The 24,715-nt window shown below is 33.5% G+C and overlaps 1 protein-coding gene across 8 annotated transcripts in view; it reads right to left on the reverse strand.

Moving 5' to 3' along the window:
- ATG4C (autophagy related 4C cysteine peptidase) overlaps window positions 1-24,715 on the reverse strand; it is a 90,654-nt gene that overhangs the window by 14,400 nt on the left and 51,539 nt on the right. For 6 of the 8 annotated variants that reach the window (XM_081484945.1, XM_081484946.1, XM_081484947.1 and 3 more), the window contains 5 exons: window positions 23,182-23,252; window positions 17,416-17,552; window positions 12,120-12,198; window positions 11,386-11,462; window positions 6,212-6,331 (listed from right to left, as the gene is read on the reverse strand). In XM_081484945.1, coding sequence (XP_081341071.1) covers window positions 6,212-6,331; window positions 11,386-11,462; window positions 12,120-12,198; window positions 17,416-17,552; window positions 23,182-23,252 — 484 coding nt within the window. The remainder of the gene's footprint in view (window positions 1-6,211; window positions 6,332-11,385; window positions 11,463-12,119; window positions 12,199-17,415; window positions 17,553-23,181; window positions 23,253-24,715) is intronic. The other 2 variants (XM_081484948.1, XM_081484949.1) reach the window with 1 other exon arrangement.

Here is a 24,715-nt window from a genome sequence, read left to right on the forward strand (position 1 = left end):
GAACTAGATTTTGCTGGGAGTGGTTTTTTTTAATTATTCAACTTCATTGCTAGCAATTGATCTATTCAGATTTTCTATTTCTTCATGATTTGGTCTTGGAAGATTGTATGTTTATAGAAATTTAGCCATTTTCTTTAGGCTGTCCAGTTTGTTGCCATATAATTGTTCATAGTAATCTCTTATGCTCTTTTGTATTCCTATGGTATTGGTTGAAATTTTTCCTCTTCAATTCCTATTTTATTTATTTGAGTTCTCTTTTCTTCATGAGTCTGGCTGCACATTGTCAATTTTGTTTATCATTTCAAAGAACCAACATTTAGTTTCATTAATCTTTTTTCTACTGCTTTTTAAATCTCTTTCATTTATTTCTGCTCTCATCCTTATTATTTCCTACATTCTACTACTTTAGGTTTTGTTAGTTCTTTTTTTCCTAGTTCCCTGAAATATAAAATTAGATTGTTTATTTGAGATTTTTCTTGTTTCTTGAGGTAGGCCTCTATAACTATGAACTTTCCTCTTAGAACTGCGTTTGCTGTGTCTACAGATTCTGGAAAGTTGTGTTCTCATTTTTGTTTGTCTCAAGGTTCTTAAAAAAACGTTCTCTTTGATATCTTCACTGACTTAATGATTGTTTAGTAGCACATTATTTAACCTCCAAATATTTGTGTTTTTCCTGTTTTCTTTTCTTTTTTTTTTTTTTGCATTTTTATACACTAATAACAAACTATCAAAAAGAGAAATGAAGAAAATCTCACTTACAACTGCATCAAAAAGAACAATATACTTAGGAATAAATTTAACCAAGAAGGTGAAAGACCTGTACTCTGAAAATATGACAAAAGAAACTAAAGAAGACAAATAACTGAATTGAAAGACTCAATATTATTAAAATACTACTGAAAGCAATATGCAGTCAATGTAATCTCTATCAAAATACCAATGGCATTTTTTGCATAAAGGAAACAAATAATTCTAAAATTTGTATGAAATCACAAAAGACCCCAAATATCCAGAGAGATTCTTGAGAATGAAGAACAAAGCTGGAAGTTTCAAGCTCCCTTATTTCAAACTATACTACAAAGCTATAGTAATCAAATCAGTATGATACCGGCACAAAAATAGATCAATGGAACAGAATAAAGAGCCAAGAAATAAACTGACGTTCATGTGCTTAATTAATCTAAGACAAAGGAAACAACAATACACAATGACAGAAAAAAAGTCCTCTTCAATAAATGGTATTGGGAATATTGAACAGCCACATGTAAAAGAATCAGACTACTTTCTCACACCCTATGCAAAAATAAACTCAAAATGGATGAAAGATTTAAATGAAACCATAAACATCTAGAAGAAAACAGGTAGCAAGCTCCTTGACATTAGTCTTGGTGATGATTTTTTAAACTTTAACACCCCAAGGCAACAAAAGCAAAAATTTAAAAAGCAGAACTATAACAAACTAAAAAAGCTTCTGCACAGCAAAGGAAACCATCAAAAAAATTAAAAGACAATCTACTAAATGGGAGAAAATATTTGCAAATTACATGCCTGATAAGGGGTTACAATTCAAACTATATAAAAAAGACTCATATAACTCAATATCAAAATACAAACAACCTGATTAGAAAATGAGCAGAAGATGAGAATAAACATTTTTCCAGAGGAAACACACAGATGCCCAACATGCACATGAAAAGACTTAACTTCACTAATCATTGGGGAAATGCAAAGCAAACCATAATGAGCTATTACTTCATACCTATCAGAGTGGTTGTTATCAAAAGGACAAAAAGTAAGTGCTAGTGAGGATATGGAGAAAAAGGTACCTTCATGCACTAATGATGGGAATGTAAACTGCTGCAGGCAGTATGGAAAAGTTATGAAGTTCCTCAAAAAACTAAAATTCAAACTACTACACAATCCAGCAATTTTAATTCAGGGTATTTACTCAAAGAAAATGAAAACACTACTTTAAAAAGATATAGGTACCCCTATATTCAGCACAGTACTATTTACAATAGCCAAGATAGGAAGGCAACCTAGATGTCCATTGATAGACGAATGAATAAAGTAGATGTTTTACACATACACACACACACAGAGTTGAATACTACTCAGTCACAAAAAAATAATCAAATCTTGCCATTTGAGACAACATGGACTTAGAGGGTATTATATTAAGTGAAATAAGTCAGTCAGAGAAAACCAGTATCTGCATGATTTCACTTATATGTAGAATCTATAAAACTAAACAAATAAACAAAACAGAAACAGACTCGTAGATATAGACAAACTGATCTCATGCTCTTGGATTCGAAGAATTAATATTGTTAAAATGGGCGTACTACCCAAAGCAATTGACAGACTTAATGTAATCCTTATCAAATTACCCAAGACATTTACCACAGAACTAGAACAAATAATCCTAACATTTATATGGAACAACAAAAGACGCCATAAAGGCAATCATGTATGGATGTGAGAGTTGGACTGTAAAGAGAGCTGAGCACTGAAGAATTGATGCTTTTGAACTGTGGTGTTGGAGAAGACTCTTGAGAGTCCCTTGGACTGCAAGGAGATCCAACCAGTCTATCCTAAAGGAAATTATTCCTGAATATTCATTGGAAGGACTGATGTTGAAGCTGAAACTCCAATACTTTGGCCACCTGATGCAAAGAGCTGACTCACTGGAAAAGATCCTGATGCTGGGAAAGATTGAAGGCAGGAGGAGAAGGGGACAACAGAGGAAAGATGGTTGGATGGGATCACCGACTCGATGGACATGAGTTTGAGCAAGTTCTGGCAGTTGGTGATAGACAGGAAAGCCTGGTGTGCTGCAGTCCACGGGGTCGCAAAGAGTCGGACATGACTGAGTGACTGAACTGAATGGATATTGTAAAAAGTACTACTCTTTTGCAGTTTAAATGAATCATTAGACCAACATGAACAGATAAAATCTCCATGTCAGTCAAATGAAAAAGCAAGTTGGAAAAGGATATATACATTTTTATATAAATATATAATTAACGACAAGTTTAAGAACATACAAAACAGTATATGTTGTTTATGGATATATCAAGTATACTAATTTACACTAATTTAGGATAGTGATTGCCACTTGGAAGGAAACAAGAGAATAAGATTGGGGAAGGGTGATACACTTCAATAATATACGAGGGCTCTATTTTTGCTTAAGCTTAATAGCACATGGGTATTTATTATGCTATCCTCTACATTTCTGTATGCTTGAAATTTTTTAAAAGTAATCTAATAGAGTCAACATATTGCAAAAGTACAAATTTCTTCAGCCTGGCATTCAAAACTCTCCACAATATTATTCCAACCTCTTTTTCTAGCCTCATCCTTTACTATTTACTATAGTGTTTCCTTATTTTCACTACGTATGTCATTTCTATTACAATTAATGAACATTTTTCTTTTCAGAATTTTATTTTTTTAATTAATTTATTTGGCTGCCTTAGTCTTAGCTGTGGCATGTGGGATCTAGTTTCACAACCAGACATTGAACTCAGGCCCCTTAGCCAGTGGACCACCAAGAAAGTCCCTCTTTTAAGAATTTTGACTCAAATAGCCTTGTACAGGTCAATGATAAGGAGGAAATCCCATGTTTAATAAGCCAGCTATCCTTTTCTATTATGAATACATACATATAAGTATTAGAGTATTTGTCTCACTGTCACCTAACACCATCAAGTATTACACCTTGGGTTGTGTATCAGTGGCTCTCAAATTTGATGTACAAGGTTACTTGGGAGGTTTGTTAGAAGAGAAGGGTCCCAGGTCAAATCTCTAGGTCTTCTGATTCAGGCCATTAGAAGACAGAAATCCTGCCCTACATGTATCCATGGCCCCTAACAAATTGGACTCTCTGCCATTTTCTAAAGAAACTGTACATTTTTCTTTTCCTGTACCTTTCCTTTTGTTATTTCCTCTGCTTGAAGCACACTCCCTTCTCCCTGAGCCAGCAGAAATTAAGCCTACACTTTAAGGCCCATATTAAATATCACCATCACAATAAAAACTTTGACTTGGACGTGACATCTCTCTCATTTTAACCTTCTTCCTTCCCCTGTCAATTTATTTCTATTTCTGTATGAATGTTTATCACATTCAATGTAATGCGTGTCTTCTCTTATTCTGCCTCCTGAGCTATAAATGCTACTTGTGGGCAAAAGCAGGGATTATGGCTTGGGCATTTTATGCTTTCAACATGATAGTTATTCAGATACTTGCTGGACTGAGCTCTGCTAAACATTGAATTAATTTAACAATTTTTATTAACATTTTAAAATTCATGTGGCAAAAGCATTAGAATATTCATTCGTATAGCATTACAAATTAAACATGAGAATCTAGATTATCTGGCCTCATTTTCAAAATGAGAAAACTGAAAATATATCCTATATAGAAACAAGTAATTTAATGTTTTAATTTTCAAAGAAAAAAATCAGTTTAAAAATGCCAAATTCAGCTTTTAAGAAGGAAAGCTGCTTAACTTACAATCTTCCAAGCAAAAGTAAATGATCAAGCTATTAATTGACAAAGTGAGTTTTTGATACTGCTATAAAACGCTATTAACTTAAGAACAACAGTATAATTAAACCAAAGTTAATAGACTCTAGCAAAATTCTCAATACTTCCATATGATATTTTAGCATGTTTTCTCTTTGCTTTAACATTGCATATCACTAGGATACATCAAGCGCAAGAACTTCTAAGTAGTTTTCCAGTGTAAAAACTATAATTATTAGTATAAAACCACAAAACTATCTGTTTTTAATCAGAAAATATCAACATGCAACTCATTGATGAATATATTTTTTTTCAATTTGGTAATAATAATTTGGGCTGTTTTCTATTTCAGACGTAATTACTTCACTGTTCTAAATATACTTATTTCAACCTAGACAGAACATAAACTAATGGAAACAGAAATGGGACTTTTTAATGGAAAAATGTTCATCAACATCCATCTATATTACAGTATCATCTGTATCTGTATATTTTAGTATGTACATAACACCTTATAAAGACAGAGCATTGTCAAAATGAAATATACAAATGTATATACTAATTTCAAGTAATAAAGAACAGAAAATGGAGAAAACATATTTCCTTATATTCACCTGGCCCTTCAGGCTGAAAAGGAGAGTGAAAAGACGACAACTGTGAGAAATGAGGAATAAGAAAATGTTCTCACATATCTCATTTTCTCCTCTTCTCATTCATTTTTCTGTCATATTCCTGTTAAATTTCCTCTTTTACATGGCAAGTCAAGTAAACTAAACCTAACTCAAATGAAACTTTTTATTTAACTTTTTCATTCTATTTTTACATTATAAAAATAAAATTTCAACCCACTATGTCCATTTTCCTGAATAAAATTAACTGGAAATGAAGCAGTTATAAGGCATACTATTATAACTGAGCTCAAGTTAAGAATTCCTAAAAATGATTCTAGTACTGGCTTTACTTACCATAATGATAATCTGTAACTATTGATACTAATAAAGAGAGCCATCCAATTATGCTTACTTCCTAAATAAGTAATCTTTCCAAACTACTAAATATACACAGACCTTAAGGCCCTATAAATATTTTAGCAGTACTCAATGGCCAGAAAAATGAAGAAGTTTAAAGGTAATAAGAGGAGTCAAATAAACCTATTTCAAAGATCCTATAAGTAGAATAGATCAGATTAAACAAGCTTACTGGAAGGTAACAACACAGCTCATTTGATAAAGCAGTTTCTGAGAAATCCAAAAATACCATTTCTCTTTAAAAAAAAATCAAAGAAGCACTTGGACTAACAAGAAATAATGCACAATTTGGCTTGATCAAATACTTCATTAATTTTTTTCTACCCCCTAAGGTATTGCCCTTTTAAAATCTTCAAATAAAATATAACCTAATTGCTTGCACATGGCTACAGTTTGCAGAGATTTTTATTTCAACAGTGCCACCTAGTGGATCAGTCAAAACTGGTCAAGAAGTGGTTTCATCATCCTCAAAGGCTAGGAACCCCCAAATAGTTGTATTTTCTGGTTTACAATATTCCTAATAATGTTAACATTCAAGGGGAAATTTTATAACCGTATTATAAATCATGGATTTTTATCTTCCGATAGGCTATCTCTAATAAAAATTAGATCATTTACAAATATTATTATAATATTTAAAATAAAAGTACCTTAGTGATTTCTTCAGAAGCTCGTTTGAAGTCCTGAACATTTCGACAGTAAAATCCTATTGTACAGCTAGGATCCATTTTTCGAAATGACATCTTTTTGGGAGAAGGGCAGTGGAATGTCTGTAATTTTAAAAGTTCTTTAGGATTAATTTAGTTTTATTTAATGGACTTCATATACAAAAATATCACTTTATTTAAAATTTGCTATCCAGCTATTCTCCAAACTATAAACATGCTTTCAAATGGTGTTTTAGTATATCCTGTCCAGACGATCCCTCCCAATCTCCAAAGTTGTAAAACATAAGAGCCAACATTGTGTATATTCAGTTTACCAACTCTCCACCTTACACATTAGTGCCATTCTGCAAAAGAAAGGAAGTGTGTCAAAAGCAGGGTGCATTTCTAAAACTTGCAGAAGGGAAAAAAATGTATCTCTGAAAAAGACATGAATAAGCTAGTACAATGTTTAGAATCAAATTAGCTATTTCTATGAAAGTGCAATTAAGTCTGTTCGGTTAGAGATTTTTTAAATATTTATAAACCTTTGAATAAGAAAACCAAGACTTTGTAAACAAATATGCAGGTTCATGAAAATGTTCCATGATGATATGAAGAGGTCAACTTGAGAGTTTTAGCAATTGACACAATCAGCACATAATTGCACAGTGTCCCAACCCACTCTTCTACTGAGCTTTACCTCAAGTTCTTGTTTAGTCCCACACAGGATAAGGTGAAAATTGTTCTACTATGGTCCTTGCCCTCTTCCCTTAGTTCACTCTTCTCCAGTAGTCACAGTGTTAAAGATACAAATGGGCCAAAAATGTTGCTCTAGACTCTCTACTCTTGCCAGCAGGCTGTGGCTATTAGTAGAATCTGGTTCTTTAGAGAAGGCAAAAGTAGGAAAGGGTAGAATACAAAGCTAATCATTCCAATCTTTTTTCTTCACCACTACACTCTAGTACTTGGTTTAAAACAGTTTTTAACTGCATAAATGCTCAGATACTTGTCTTTAAAAATCACTGATGCTACCAAATCTTTTTTTGTATGTATAAGAAAAAGGGTGTTTATGTTAAAAAGGAGGGCCATAAAATATATATTCATATTTGCATAGGATATACAAAAATTAACAAGTTTAGAGAAAAGGGAGAAAACTTGGCAGATGGGAGACAGGTATGAGAAATTCTTCATTTTATATTTTTTAATTACAGAATAAGCTCAAGAAATAATCTAGGCTGGATATAAATCCATAAACTTTAAATTTCCCTACATTTAATGCCTAAAACTAAGGTATTTAAACTTGGAATTATCTATAAAAAGGCAGAAAAATATAGACTTTCATATTTATATTCATGGTAGATCAATCAAAATCACTCTTTTCTCTCCCCCTACATATATCTTGTGATCCAGTTAATATTCCGTATTATCACCAGAGGATATGCAAAAGGAATACATTCAAACTAGTTTTCTCCCCCTTACCAGTAGTCCAGTCATATATTAGATTCAAACCCAACATTATGCTAGCAAATAACCAAACAAATGTGTTTTTAAAACTATGACTACTATGAAACCCTTAGCTAACACTTACTGTACAGTAAGACTCACCCCAGCTAAACTGGAACGTCCATCTTTCTAATCAATATGAGTACTGTCATAGCTGGACTTTTCTAACACAGTTTTACTGATTTTGTTTATAAAGAGATATTTAAAAACAGATCTGGAAAGGTGTAGAAGAGCTGGGTAAATTTGATAGTTAACAATATACAGAAGTATTACTATTTAAGGCTTGGACAGTTCTAGGTCATATTTATAAAACAAAAATTATTTGACATACAAGATATCTAACAATAGTCATTTGCCCAACTCTTTCCAAAGCCAATAATAAGAAATGCTTGTTTAGTTTTTGCTACTTGGGGATAAGAAAGAAGAGTCAAAAGTTTGTATGGTCCAACAAAATATTTTCTCAATTTGTCTACATGGATGCCCTAAATTATATTAAAGCATTAATTAAAGTTTTCATTAAGAATCATTAAGACTAAATCAATATAGGCTTAGTGCTATTTCACTGTATTGTCTCCATCACCATAGATAATAATGACAAACACTAGTTAAGCATAGTTATTTTCATATCTATAAAAAACTTTTTAAATTATTCACAAAAACACAAATATAAATCTCTGATGACTGAAAACTGCAAATTGCTATTTGGTGTTCCTACATGAGTACTAGGACTCATATTACAAAGAGGCATTTTATACCATTTAAATCATATTGTTTGTTCACCCAAGAAAATTCTGAAATCAAACCAAGATTAATTTATAATTCAAAATCAATTCTGTTTATTGTAGAACAACTTAGACTTTAAGGTATTTTCCCAAGTGGCATTACACAGCTATGTTCACTCTGTGATAATTCTCTGTGCTATGCACTTAGATTTCTTTTTTAGTTTTTAAAATTCTGATGATTTGGTAAGAGTAGCAGCTTCTACTTAAACACATTTTAGCACGTATCACTAGATACACTTCTACACTTACTGAAAAAACTGGCCGGAGTGAGTCAATTCCCATTTATTTCATTTTCTAATACAATATTTATTCACTGCCTCAAAAAACAGTTATTAGGCACCTACCAAATGGTAGGCACTCTTCCAGACTTATTATATGAAAGAGTGGATTCTATTACCTATACATACAAATAATACTGAAACAAATAATTTTAGGTGTAGCTCTGTTATTTTGGTGATTTAGATAAAACTTCCTAAGATATCTAATTGGAGAATACATCCTCACTAAAAAGCACCTCCTACTCACTGCAGTTCACATGTGTAATTCATAAAGGGTACATCTTTTATTGAGGAATTCACTCATCTATCTACATAATCACATCACATCATTCTAATACCTTTAGTGCCACTATGCTCTGAATTTACAAGGATATATTAAAATAGTCACCACTGTATACACCTCCTAAAACCTGAAACTTGGAATTGGGGGCCTAGCAGTCAGAAGAGACTAACATATCTATAATAAGGTTTTTTTTAACCTTATTAGTAGAATGTTAATATTAAGGTAATACAATATTTGGAGAAGGAAATGGCAAGCCACTCCAGTATTCTTGCCTGGGATATAGACAGAGGAGCCTAGTGGGCTCCAGTCCATGGGGTCACAAAAGAGTCAGACACGACTTGGCAACTAAACAACAGTGAACAGTACAACAATACCTTAATAACAAAATATTTTCAGTATTTGTAAAGAGATAGAATCAGTCACTCTGAAAGTATATCAGAAATAGCATGAAGCAACAGTTTCTGGTTTAAGAAATCTTAAATATATACACACACATACAGATACATGCCTGCATACACACACATATACATTATAAATATGTATAAGATAATGTATATCCACTGGTCCTGTCATCCAAACAATTGAACCTCTGCCCTGTCCTAACTACTAACAACGAGAACCCACAGTTTAACATAGCCTCACTGCTAAATCTCATCTTAAACCCACTTTCTGGCATCTCAATATATAAAAAATAAGTGCTTCTGTGCTTTTAAGAAGTTATCTAATTTCACCAAATTTTACTTTACAAAGTCTCTTAAAATCAAGTTATTTTCCATTCCCATTACCACCCACTTCAAGCTTCTATGGACTCAACTGTGAAGTGTTGCAACAGTCTCCCAATGAGCTACAACCTTCGTAATATTGATTGTGTAGACATTTGTGAATAACAGTGTGAATAACATGGATATTCACTGACCTGGCATCTTTGTAGAGTCTCTCAAAATATCAGATGAATAATCTCTTTCTACTGGTCAAAACAGCCGACACTAATAATCGTTTAATGTGCCTATTTTAGATAATGCTTAGAACACTATGAATAAGTTTCTATCTAAATCTCACAAGTATTTATTTTTTTAAGGAGTCAATTTGACACAGCCACATGGGAAATGGAACTGAAGACACAGGAATCAGTGCCACAAGATCACAATGCAGCAGAAACAGATTTACAGTGTGGTTCACACAGCACAATTCTAGAGTGCCTCCCACAGTATTAATCAGTCAACTGGAAATACTTATTAAAGTTTATATGCAAAATATAGCGAAGGAAGAAAGTAGAAAGCAAAGCTCTTCTCTGGCCTATACTTTAGTTGAGGTAATAGTCTACAAAAAATGCTAGGCTGTTTTATAATGTATCACTTAGTGCCAGATTTTAATCTTGTGCTTTTTCCATCTTCATAATCTACCCCTATATACTTATTAGGTATTAATATTAGCTAGCAAGGTATTACTAAAACAAAGTACTAAACCACATTTCCAACTTGTCAAGCCCTGGAGAATTAGTGATCCATGTGCCACTCAAGTGATTAGGATGACTTTAAAAGTCTCTAAAAGCATCAACTGGGAAAACAAGAACCAAAACCATGTAACAATTACATTTCTCACTTATGACTCTCAAAATTTTCTGAAATATAATCTTAAACAAGTATAACTGATTCACTTTGCTGTACAGCTGAAACTAACAAAACATTGTAAATCCAATTTAAAAATTTTGTAAATGCTAGCTCAGAAAATGATCAACAGGAAGGAAAAGAAGACTTTAAGAAATCAAAGCTAAAATAAATATTAGAAACCCAACTAAAATTCATGGAAACTTAACTAGAGGCTAAGACTTAATTACTGAAATGCTAGAAATAATTATTAGACATTGTTCTTGTTTTCACTGAAACTTGTCTTAATTACATACTTAAAGCAAAATAATGTTACACTCCCCTTCAATCATTTCGTCATTCTAACCCAACTCCATTGTCTTCTTTTTCTTTTTTCCCCCTTTCTTTCTTTCTTTAAACATGTCTAACATTTTAAATTCTTCAGTACTGTTCAGCTGTATATGTACAAAATTACTTGGAAGCTTGATCATTTATTTTGGTAGGGCTAGGATATCTAACAAGTTAGAGACAAAGATAAATGAAGAAGACAGTGTATTATAAATTAAAATTCAGCAACAAATTATCTAACCTTTGACCACTGTATGTATTATGGCTTTGTAAATTAGTAAAATATTTATTATTAACTTGGAATACCATAAAAGCATAGTTGCTTAGCATATCTCTGAATAATTAAGAGTTTGCTTCATATGGTAAGAAAATAGTACCAGTTCTTTATCCATAGTACCTCAAGAGGGAAATCCTTTATGCTGACATCTACAAAAGATTGGCAGTAATGAGGATCCATGTAAATCAAACTGTCATCTACAAGGACAAAACAGAAGACAAGTAATTCAAAAAACACCTTATTATTACACTGCTTACAATCCAATTTCTATGTAGAATAGCTGAAAAAAATCTGGGAGTAACAGCTTGCCAGACTGATATTCATTGACTGAAACATAGGTTTGCACAGGACAGATTAACTTTTGCATAATCAAATATGCTTGTATAAGCAGAATTTTTATAAAGTGATGAGACTGTCATTTAATTTTGGGTTATAAAATTACTTTCACAAACACACAATTATATTCTACAGTTTGCATATGAAAAATGTATTGCACTACTTTATCCTGACAGGAAGAACATATTGCTTGTCATTTTATCATCAACTAGCACCACTAAAACTGGTATAAGGTAAATATGTAAATAGCAACTGCCAGAATGTGGCAGCAATGTCTTCTAAAGTTTAGTAAAAATCAATAAATTATGCCTTGTTTATGCAACAGAAATTAAATATACATTTTACAGAATCCAATTATACTATGGACCAAATGACAAATGAGTGGCTATGGCAAGACTGATGAATTTACAAGGTACTCATTTTGCTCCGTTACTCATCCTGTTTCTGGATGATCCTATGTTAACTTTCTGACTTTTAAAAGAAAACAGAGAAGAAATATACTTTACTAAACCACTAACCTTGAAATCCAGCAAAGTAATATGACTGTTTAGGTTTGCCACCGATAATACCCACACAATATTCAAGGCTTAAAATTCCCTGCCAAAATAAATTAATTCAGATTTAGGGTCAAGGGACAAATGATAATTATTCAAAACAACTAAATTTGTATTACTAGTAGTAGCAGTAGTCTGCAAATTTTTCACCATCAGTTTTATTTTTGTTACATTTTCCCCCATGTTCTGAAACCCTTTTGTCTACCAAACTATCTTCCATTTAACAACATTAAACAATTATTATGTGCCAGTTATAAACAACATAACTATGGAAAGGCAATAAACATTTCTGCCAAAGTCAAAACATATGGCCTTTCAGTTAGTTGGTGCAACTTTGCTGTGATCAATGTAATATTTTCATGACACTTTTTGAAATGCTAGAAATAATTATTAGACATTGTTCTTGTTTTCACTGAAACTTGTCTTAAAACGACAAACTAAAAATCATTTTTAATCAATGGTGTTCACTTGACAAAAATTTTGTGCTACTTCATTTGGAATAAAAACAGACTAATGAAAACAATCTAATCCAAGGAAAAGAATAATTGTATTTAAAGTCAGTTTACTTTACTAATCATAAAATATCTATGATACCTCAATAAATCATTTAGTATTTCCCTAAGCATCTACTTAAGGTGGGCCAAACAATTCTTTTTTAGAATTAACTAATTCATTTTTTATTTTGGCTGTGTAGAGTCTTAGTTGCAGCACGGGGGACCTTTTGTTGCATCCCACCAGCTCAATTGTTGCACTGTGTAGGCTTAGTTGCCCCGAGGCATGTAGGATCTTAGTTCCCCCAGTTGTTGTTTAGTCACTAAGTCATGTGGGACTCTGTGACCCCATGGACTGCAGCCCACCAGGCTCCTTTGTCCATGATATTTTCCAGGCAAGAATACTGGAGTGAGTTTCTATCTCCTTCTCCAGGGGATCTTCCCAACCCAGGGATCAAACCTCATCTCCTGCATTGCAGGAGGATTCTTTATCACTGAGCCACCAGGGAAGCCCCCTTAGTTCCCTGATCAGGGATCAAACCTGTGTCACTTGCATTGCAAGGCAGATTCTTAACCACTGGACCAACAGAGGATAATTCTGGCCTAAATAATTCTATACCTTAAAAAAAAATCATGTCCATGGAGTAGAGTCATTTAAAAATATGCCCAGTGGAATCAATTAATATCCATATTCTATTAATGTAGAAACTGTCAATAGTTTCTATATTAATTTTAGCATATATTATGGTAGAAAACACTAATAATGATAAAGTTTATGCTATAAACCCCCCAAAGTATTAAACAATAAACTTCCCTTCTCTTAAAATGAGAGGATGTTTCAAAATCTAGAAAACACAAAAATAGACTGTGTGAACAAATGCTTTTTTCTTTTAACAAGTAAACAGAACAGCTTTGTTTGAACTTAATTATTTTCTTAAAATAGTATGTGGTGGTTTAATGAAAAATACACACAGAAAATAAATCAAAATGTAAAAATTTCTCAAAACACCAACACTCAGAGTTCATCATTAACCACATTTACGGGAATACTTTCTTGACATCTGTCTATATTACATATATCCACATACAGACTTATAAATACAATTATATATATATGTCATTATATAACATATGCCACTGTAACTTTTGTCATTCATAATCTCTTAAACATTTTCCTATCAATAACTATAGACCTATATTACAATGTTTAATGGCTGCAAACTCTGTATACTTTCAGTCTTGTGAAAAATAGAGGTATTTTTTTGTGGGGTAAGGAGAACTGCAACTGAAAAAATTAAGCAGAGAAAATTCAATTGAGGCTTCCCAGGTGGCTCAGTGGTAAGGAATCCGCCTGCCAATGCAGGAGACACAGGTTCAATCCTTGGGTCAGGAAGATCCCCTGGAGAAGGAAATGACAACCCACTCCAGTATTCTTGCCTGGAAAATCCCAAGGACAGAGGAACCTGGTGGGCTACAGTCCACGGGGTCACAAAAGAGACGCACCAGACACAATTGAGCGACTAAATAACAACAACAAAAATTAATTAAGATGCAATTATACCAAAAATCTTGATAATAGTTATTATTATTCTATGTTATCATTCTATTTACAGTCCTATTATTCTATTGCGATCCCCCAAAATAAAGATCTTTAACACAATTAGAGAGTGCCTTTGACCTGAAGCAATCTGATCAGCTGAAATACAATGTTTCTGATACAGGGACCCATAAGAAAGTATAAGTTCTAAGTCACTGAAAGGTGAGAGAAAAAAGAAAAAAACGCATAGCAAGAATCATCACAGACTGTCAGAAAAAGAATGATTTTGGGTAATGGAAGAAAGACTTTGGTTCTTGACATCTATATTTTCTTTTCAACAAAATAGAGCAGATTTAGCAATAAACACTCAGAAGCAGATTAGGAGCTAAAATGCCATTACATATAAGAAGCTGTATCTTTGGAAACTTGAAACACTTTTCAGTTCCTAAAAAAGCTTTTTCACAGTTATCTAGTGGTGAGAATTGATTGAGCTGTATCCATGAAGCAATAAATAAGACTGAAGTAATCAGTCAAAAAAGGAAAGTCCTAATTTGTCTTGCTGAAGAAAGAGAACATATTGGATTTTCCTCATTCCAGGTCCTTTTAAAAATAAATAAATAAGTGAACTTCTTGTGGTAAGGATTGATAAAGCACCACACCAAATTTTTCTCCTCACAGCATGTAGCAGGAGATGGTACCATCTCTGAAATACCATGGAATTACCTTGGTTAATAAATTTAGATAATAGAACTGAGTGGTGAATTTTAGAGAGTATAATGTACAGCGGTTTGGCAGGAAAAAATACAACGCTGACAAAGGAGGAGGAAGAAGCATAGAGAGGGGAGAAGAGGGAGGGGGAGTGCGTGGGGGGGCGGGGGAGGTAGAAGTGGAGAAGGAGGAAACACAGAAGAAAAGTGAGCAGAGATGAAAGAGGAAGAAGAGGACGATTACTTTTATTTTAGGTCTACTATACACACTATTTTTTTCACTGCTAAATGAATAGCTTTTTACATGATCTCATTATGGCTTTTGACCCAACCATCTTGTGACCAAGTACCACACCTAACATAACACCCACTTCACTCAGCCATTTTAGACATTTTTACCTGATAATCAAAAATTTTAAATGTATTAATAGATATTCAAGAAAGAAAGTGAAAGTGAAGTCGCTCAGTCGTGTCCCACTCTTTGCGACCCCATGGACTGTAGCCTCCCAGGCTCCTCCGTCCGTGAGATTTTCCAGGCAAGAGTACTGGGGGGTGCCATTGCCTTCTCCAGGGATCTTTCCAACCCAGGTCTCCCGCATTGCAGGCAGACGCTTTACCGTCTGAGCCACCAGGGAAGTCAATAGTTATTAATTCCATTCTAAAAGTGGACTGTAGCATAAATTAAATTAGTAGAAGCCCAAAGAAATGTTACATTTTAGGAAGTCCAGATTCTAGGGGAACATATGAAAAACAATGAAAGGTCAGGTCTCTGTCAATAGTTTTGTTATCTGAAGTTGAACATATCACTTAACTTTTGTCATTTCTGTTTTTCTATAAAGACAATTGAGTTCCCAGCTAATGTGAGGGTAAAATGAGATAAATCTGTATTACAAGTGTTATACAAATATCTGTTGAGCAACTCCTATATGCTAGGTACTAAGGATCACTTTAACAGCTAACTATGGTTTGTTTCACTACAATGCAGACTCCAATGAATCACTCAAGAGGATTACACAGTCCTGCCATCTGATAACTGCTCTCAGTGCCGCCAAACAGCAAAGCCCTCAGCCAGATGAAGCTATCCACAGCCCATTTCACCAGAAATGGGGTTTTGGCAAGCCGATTCCAAAATTGCCTCAGTTTCTGATCTTCTCATGGTAGTAGAGGAGGTAGGCAATCCATTTTAGATTTGATTACAACAGAGACATAACAGCATGCCAGAAGCCTCAAAGCCCCCATGAAATGGTTCATAATTTCTCACATTTCACCAATAATTCTACTAAAGAGTCCACATGTTAGAAATCAAAGCCCCACTTTTATCTAGGGGATTCATAAGTTATTGGTTACAGTGGTGCCAGTGGTAAAGAACCCACCTGCCAATGCAGGAGACCATAAGAGATATGGGTTCCACCGCTGGGTCAGGAAGATCCCCTGGAGAAGGGCATGGCAACCCACTCGAGTACTCTTGCCTGGAGAATCCCATGGACAGAGGAGCCTGGTGGACTATAGTCCACAGGATTGCAAAGAGTTGGACACAACCGAAGCAACTCAGAATGCACACACTGGTATTATTAGTAACAAGTAGCCTGCAAATTTTTATTAACTATTAGGAAAAGCCAAGATATCAGCTAGAAGACTTGCATATACCATATATTGAAATGAACTGCTCTAGATTTTTAGAATCAGTACAATCTAGAGTGAGGATACATGTTCCACCTATATACATTGGGACCACAATATGGGACTATTATCGTGTTTCATGTAAGGTACAAATCTAAACTTTATTTCAAGATTACTATATGCCATGCCAGTCCATTCAAAGAGGAATTCCATCTCTGGCCTTGATTTTATTAAAACTATGCAAATAATATAAATACTAAACTTTCAACCAGACTATTTCAAAAGTTGAAATTTTCTGACAAGACAACCTAATTAGACAGGTTCTTTTGAAAAAAAAATTTATTTGTTCTGAAATAGAACAGATTTGTAACTGGTTAATATAAGGAAAACAAAGTTGGAACCACCTCAACATTATCTTCATCATCTCTGTCTATATAAAGTGTTCTACCTACTTAAGGACCTTATGATAGCACATGAAACAAAGTAGAAGATAATGCAGCAGTAATTTTTAAAAACTCATCTTGTTTCAATAGTTACCTAGATATAGTTTAATGTGGGTTTATGAATAAATAAAGGTACATACATTTAAAAATCACACATAAGAATAATGGGAACTATAGACATATTTCAGATTATGATTATTGCTGCACTGTATCCCCTTGATTAGCTGCAAAGATTAAAAGGCTTTTTATTTTGTCATAGAACACCTTACTCTTCAAATCATATCTGATCTGGTAATACTGAAATTTAAAATCTATAATGTCAAACTTTACAACTTACAACTATAAAATCATCAATCTAGAACTATAAAATCATTCCATTTCATAGAAAAAAGATTGTAAACCTTCTGTATTTTTCATGTTAGCTAGCATTGCCTTCAAAAAATTTTAGTTCTTATTTCATACCTTTACAAAATCTAAATAGTCGGCATTGGTTCTTTCTCCACCAAGTCTAACAGGAACTAGAATAATAACAGCTTTGTCATTTGTATTATCAGAGGCCATGGAAGTGCACTGTTTATCAATTACATCAGAACTGTAAACTGAGAAAAAATACAATTAATACATATTGAATTTTACAAAAATAATTTTCAGAAACACTTGTACCCTAATTTTCCTTACAACAATGGCCAGTCATGCAATTTCTAACATCATTAACAAGGTTTCAATGAGTTAAAAATTACCCACATCCTTTATGCATTCAATAGATATTTATCAGATAACTATTATATGGCACTGAGTCTTCAGTAGTGAGCAAAATGGAGAAAAACCCCTGCCCTCATAGAGCATATCCTCTAACACAGAGAAGTAGACAATAAGTAAGTAAAATATGAGATAAGACAGATGGTGATAGCTGCTCTGAAGGAAAACAGAGGGGAAGAAAGATGGATAGTTGAAATGGAGCACAATTTAAAATAAGCTGATAGGGAACTCAAGACTTAAAGAAAGTAATAAACCAAGAAGTGCAGATACCTGGGGGAAGAGATTCCAGACAGAAAGATGAGCAAGTGCAAATGTCCTAGGGCAGAAGCACGGACAGCTTGTTCCAGGACCAATAGGCCAGTGCCTCTGGAGGGACTGTGAGTAAGGGTACAATAGTAGATAATGTGGTTAGGAGATAAGGTTACAAATTAAGAGAGAACAAAGACAGATGGTAGAAAACCTTAAAAAGCTATTATAAAGACTTCAGTTTTTACTTTGAGTAAGATGAGAAGCCCCTGAAGAGTTTTTTAGTAAACAAATGTCCTGATCTGGATTTATATTTTATCAGTGTGGTTCCTGTGTTTATCAACAAGTACTGCAGACAGCTGAAACACAGAGAAGTTAGGAAGGCACCGCAAGAATCCAGCAACAGATGATAGTGGCCTGAACAAAGGCAATAATTGTTAAGATGCAGAATGGTCACAAGATGATCATGAGGAGGTGGTGAAAAGTAATACATTAAACATAATATACAAGAGGAAAAACGAGTCATAGATGATTGGCATGGTTTTGATATAAGCAAACAGAGTAGGTGAGCTGCCATTTACAAAGACATAGAAGACTGTAGGAAGGGAAAATATAGGAAGGAGAAATGGGAATTCAGTTTTAGACATGCTAAGCTTGAGATATCTACTAGATATGCAAGCAGGAATGATGAGTAGGCAGTTAAGGACATAAAAAGCCTCTATCTGGAGACAGGTCTGAGATGGAGCTAAAAATTTGGGAACTGACAGGAGACAGATGGTACTGTAAAGCCACAAGATTGGGTAAACCCAAATATGTACACAGGAACTGTGTACCTCCCGTAGTCAGTCTACACCAAAGCTACAAAAATGGAAAAACAGTTCTTTCCATGTTTCAGTTCATCTTACTTTTGCCAAGCTACTCAATAAAACTTCTAATTGTAAATCTTTAAATTCTCTCTTTTCTGAGACAGCACACACATGACCATTTCTATCTTTGACTTTTCTGAACTAATACATACTCCAACCAAATGGGTTTCTCCAAAGGACTACTTCCTTCAGAAACAAATATTGTTGCAAAAAGACAAAGTAATAATATTCCCTTGGCATATACAACAATTTCTTCCTTATCAAGCACTTCTTACTCTTCAATTTCATTCAACATACATTTATTGAGGGCCAACTATTTATTGAAGCTTTCTATGCCAGGGAAATATAAATGCAAATAAGATCCTTAATTCACAGTGTCTCCCTCAATGTTTTGGTATTTTCCCTCCACTTTCAACACATGGAAGGGCTATAAAACAGTCTAATTAAATAACAGAGGCTCACTACAGTAGTGATTCCCAACCAAAGAGTTCTGGTACTTTTCCCCTAACACTGATCTACAAGTACTCACAGATAAGTACAAGGTGTTATTAAAAGTGAATTACAAGTACAATACTTAATATAAGTATTTCCACAATGTTCCAGAACACAGAATAATAAACTAGTTCTACCTGATGGGAGCTGGAAAAGGCTTCAGAGCATGTTCTTAAAGAATGAGTAAGAGTTAATAAAAAGCATTTTAATAATAAGGGGCATTCTAAGCAGAGGCAGTAATATCAGCAAAGACATGGAAAAAAGGTAATGATAGTATATCCAAGGAATGGTGTGCAGGTTGATGGTACTTTGGTGTACCAGCATGCAAGACAGTTGACAGGTGATGCTGGAAATGTAGGTCAAGACAAATGGTAAAGGACTTCATGTGCTTTATTTTAAATGCTACAATAACTTGACACTGGAGTTAATAGACAGTCATAAGTTTTCAAATTAAGGGACATGATCAATTTCTTTTGACTAAATGAATGAGAAATAGAAAAGAAAGATAGGGAAATCATGTCCAAGTCCTAATTAGAGATAAGGGTCTGATCTGTATCAATGAGAGCTAAGAAGAGAGGACAGATTTCAGAACCATTTTTTTTTAAGTATAATTTGTTAAGCCTTGGTTGACTAACTAGATATAAGCAACAATAAGAGAGTCAAGAATAAGTAAGCATGCATGTGGACATGATACTATCAGTAAAGAGAAAATAGAAAGTAAGAAAAGAGCCATGTACAGAAAGAAATGATAGGTTTAATTTTAAATGTGCTGAATTTGAAGTGCTTGTAGAACATCTAAATGGAAATAGTTAAGGATAGCAGAAAATACAAGTTACCTCATATTAACACAAGTAGCACTAGAAATGAAGTTTTAAAAGTCCTAGTGTATAGAGCATCATCCTAACTATTTAAAGCCATGGAAAAATATGCAATTACAAAGGAAAAGAATACAGAATGAGAGGAAGAGAAAATGAATAGAAAGTGGAGCTTCTAAAAACACTAATAAATAAAAAAGCACTAACGAAGATGGGGGAATGGCAGGGAATTAATTATTAATTGACTCTGGCTTCACCTAATTTTTAACCTCACAATCTATCAAAATGCACTACAGTAATATAAACTCTCTCTTTATAATTTTAAATATCAGTGTTCAAAATTTTAAATATCTACTTCAAATTACACAAACCACCTAGATATTGAGTAGCTCTGTGTTCTTTAATTAACAGTATGTGACACTAAAGACCAAAGCTGACTGATATCAATAAAAGTGCAAAAGGCAAATTCATAAATTATTTAATGACTAATTAAGTATATCCTTTAGCTTAATTAGAACTCCTAACACAGTACATTTTATTTGTAAGATTTCCTACCTGAAAAACAAATATAGTATCTGCAAAATTCATACACTTGTCTGAAAACTTAAAACTTTCATGTTCATATGGTTATAATCATGGCTTATCAGTCTTTCTTAAAAATCCAATTAACTTTAACAAAAGGCCAAACAAAATGCATGTGTATTTGGTAACCATTATTTCTACACTATCAGTACTAGTTACCAGGGTACTCTCAAACCTCTTATAAACACCCTTATATTAAACATGATTAAAGTATAACTTAACTTTCCCCAACATCAACATACTCTGTCCTGTTGAAAGCATTTCTGTAAAAAATAAACAATATGAGATGGCTTATTGTGAAGGCACTTTATTTTATCAGGAAATTAAGGTCTCTATTTTATCCCCAACCAAGTTTCAAAATTACTATAAATACTGGTCATTAAACAGAATACCCAAAACAATAAAACAAAGCTACATTCTGGACAATATCTGCATTATGATCAGATGATTTACTGAAGGACTAGTAAGAGACAAATCAAACTGAGAATTTTCCTCCCTTGAAACAAATCCACCAATGAGGAGGTACTTGGCAGACATGCAGACCAAGTATATACTTATGTTAAATTTTCCCACCTATCTGTTTTTAAGTAGTCATTTTAAATACTGAAATTTTCCTCAAGAATTTATTTTAATATTGCAACTTATAATTCATAGTATATATTCAATCAAGAAATATTTAATAAGTGCCTACATAGGGTGCCTTGTTGGAACAAAAATGTGAAAACATGGTCCCCACCTTCATAATCATTTACAGTATAATTGGGATAAGCTAAATACTTTTGAAAAATCTAATTATAAATGGTGTTGGACAACTGTACAGCCACGTGCAAAAGAATAAAACTGGACCACCATCTTATACCATACAAAAAATTAAATCAAAATGGATCATTCAACATTTGAACATAAGACATGAAACCATAAACTCCTAGAAGAAAACAAGCAGAAAGCTCCTTGACATTGGTTTTGGTGATAATTTTTTTTAATTGGACGTTACAAGGCAACAAAAGCAAAAATAAACAATGGCAATACATCAAACTAAAAAGCTTCTGTTACAGTAAAGGAAAACATCAACAAAATCAAAAGGTAACTTACTGAATAGAAGAAAATATTTGCAATCACAAATATGATAAGGGGTTAATATACAAAATATACAAAAATATTTGTATATAAAATATGTAAAAAGACTCATACAATCCAGCATCAAAACAACAAGTAATCCAATTAAAAATGAGCAGAAGACTGAAGAGACACTTTTCCAAAGAAGCCATACAAATGGCCAACACATACATGAAAAAGTGCTCAACATCACTGACCATCTGAGAAATGCAAATCAAACCACAATGAGATACCATCTCACACCTGTTAGAATGGTTATTGTCAAAAAAGACAAGAAACAACAAATGTTGAGGATGTGGAGCAAAAGGAACCCTTGTACACTGCTGGTGAGAATGTAAATTAACACGGCCACTATGGAAACCACTACAGTGGTTCTTCAAAAACATAAAAATAGAACTACAATATGATCTAACAATTCTACTTCTAGGTATTTATCTGAAGAAAACAAAACCACTATCTCAAAAAGATAAATGCATCCCCTTGTTTTCTGCAGCATTATTTACAATAGCCAAGGTATGGAAACCACCTAAGTGTCCATCAATAATGAATAAAGAAAATGTGGTGTATGTATATGTGTTTATATATATATTAGAATATTATTTAGCCATAAAAAAGCATGAAATCTTGCCATTTGTGACAACACGGACAGATTCTGAGAACATTATACTAAGTGTAATAAGTCAGACTGAGAAACACAAATACTGTATCATCTCACTTATATGTGGAATCTTAAAAAGCAAAACAAAATGAATAAAACACCAAGCTCATAGATACAGAGAACAGACTAATGGTTGGCAGAGGTGGAGTGGGGGGACAAAAAGAGTGAAGGGGGTTAAAAGGTACAACTCCTAGCTATAAGATAAATAAATTATAAGGATGTAATATATGGGATGGGGACTACAATTAATAACATTGTATATTCAAAAGTTTTCATTACACACAAAAAAATTTGTAACTGTGTATGGTGCGTCAGAGAACGAGATGGCTGGACGGCATCACTGACGCAATGAACATGAACTTGGGCAAACTCCAGGAGATGGTAAGGGACAGGTAGGCCTGGCAAGCTGCAGTCCATGGGATCGCAAAGAGTCAGACACGACTGGACAATGGGAACGGAATGGACGGAATGGATGGTGATAGATGCTAACTAGACTTACTGTGATCGTTTCACAATATAACAAATACTGCTGTACATCTGAAACCAATGCAACATACAAACTTGTATATACAAATACAAATTATGCTGTACATCTGAAACTAATGTAATGTTATATATCAATTATACCTAAATTTTTAAAAAGGTCTAACCAAATAAGTGGATGAAAAGTAGAATTATATAGTAGATTCCTCACCTGTACAATCTTGCGCAACATAAATAGTTATTCCTTTTAAGTCTGGGTGTCTCGCTTCTTCAACTGCTTTTCTAAGAAAATAACAAGCATTACCCTTTAAAATCCTAACATTTCCAGTTAATAACTAAAGATTTCATTTAAAGAAAAAGAAAGCCAACATTTTCTTGACTTTCCTATTTACCCTTTAGTGCCTGCTTTCAAAACTATTACCTGAATGCTATTTTTAAAAAATCACATCAATTTTTTCAAAGTAGAATATTACTCTAAATTACTCAAAGAATATAAAAACATAAGTTTAAAATTTAAAATTCTTGGGTATAAAGGCATGAACCCCACCCAGTCCTCCCAAAAAGAATTTCTCTCAAACTCCCCTGGCTATATTAAATGCTTTCTAAAAAGTGCTATTACAATAAGCTTCAAGGTTTGCTTCATATTAACTTACATTAAGTGAAAGTCACTCAGTCGTGTCCGACTTTTCGCGACCCCGCGGACTGTATACTCCACGGAATTCTCCAGGCCAGAATACTGGAGTGGGGAGCCTTGCCCTTCTCCAGGGGATCTTTCCAATCCAGGGATCGAACCCAGGTCTCCTGCATTGCAGGTGGATTCTTTACCAGCTGAGCCACAAGGGAAGCCCAAGAATCCTAGAGTGGGTAGCCTATCCCTTCTCCAGCAGATCTTCCTGACCCAGGAATCAAACTGGGGTCTCCTGCATTGCAGGCGGATTCTTTAACAACTGAGCAATGAGGGAAGCCCATTACATTACTGATTAGCAAAATATGATTGTTCTCTAGTACACTTAAGAAAGTTTTTTATCTTTTCTTTAAACAACAGCATGACTTTTTTCCTTCATTTAAAAACCTATAGGACCTGAACAGATGAATTTCCTACTTTCAAGTCTTAGAATTCTGTAAGTAAAACTGTAAATTGAAAAATATTTCCAGGTGAATATAATGCTCTCAATGGTTCACAAGATATGAAGAAAAAATCATAATATCTGTAAAAGGAAATTATACAAATTGTATAAAAATAGATATTTTTATTTAACTGTATCTTTATATTTTTTTAATTTAGTATGCCTTATTTTGCATGTTTTTATGTGCTAGTATTAAAGAGGAATGGAAAATTATGGCCTACAGTTCAAACATGAGCTGAGGCCTGTTTCTGTACAACCTGAGGCTAAAAAATGGTTTTTAGTTTTTAAAGACTGTAAAACAAAAAAATTTGAAAATGAGAAAAATGAGCAACAGAGCCTTTATAGAGCTGAAAAGCCTAAACTATTTACTATCAGGTCTTTTACAGAAAGACCCTGATCCCTGGGGGTATAGAATATAACATCTTGAAGAGTAGAAACTATGCTTTTATGATTATGTTTTAACAAATGTCATACCAAACTGGACTTGATATTATTCTTAACAATCCATTTAATAATATTAGGCAAATATTTTTTCAACTGCAAGCATTTGGCCTATAAAATATAAAGCCTTTTAATATGCAAAAAAACACTGTAATAATTTGGATTTTGTATATAATT

Source organism: Giraffa tippelskirchi, chromosome 5 (genome assembly GCF_054371585.1).
Source record: "Giraffa tippelskirchi isolate mGirTip1 chromosome 5, T2T-mGirTip1v1.2.pri, whole genome shotgun sequence".
Taxonomy (NCBI): domain Eukaryota; kingdom Metazoa; phylum Chordata; class Mammalia; order Artiodactyla; family Giraffidae; genus Giraffa; species Giraffa tippelskirchi.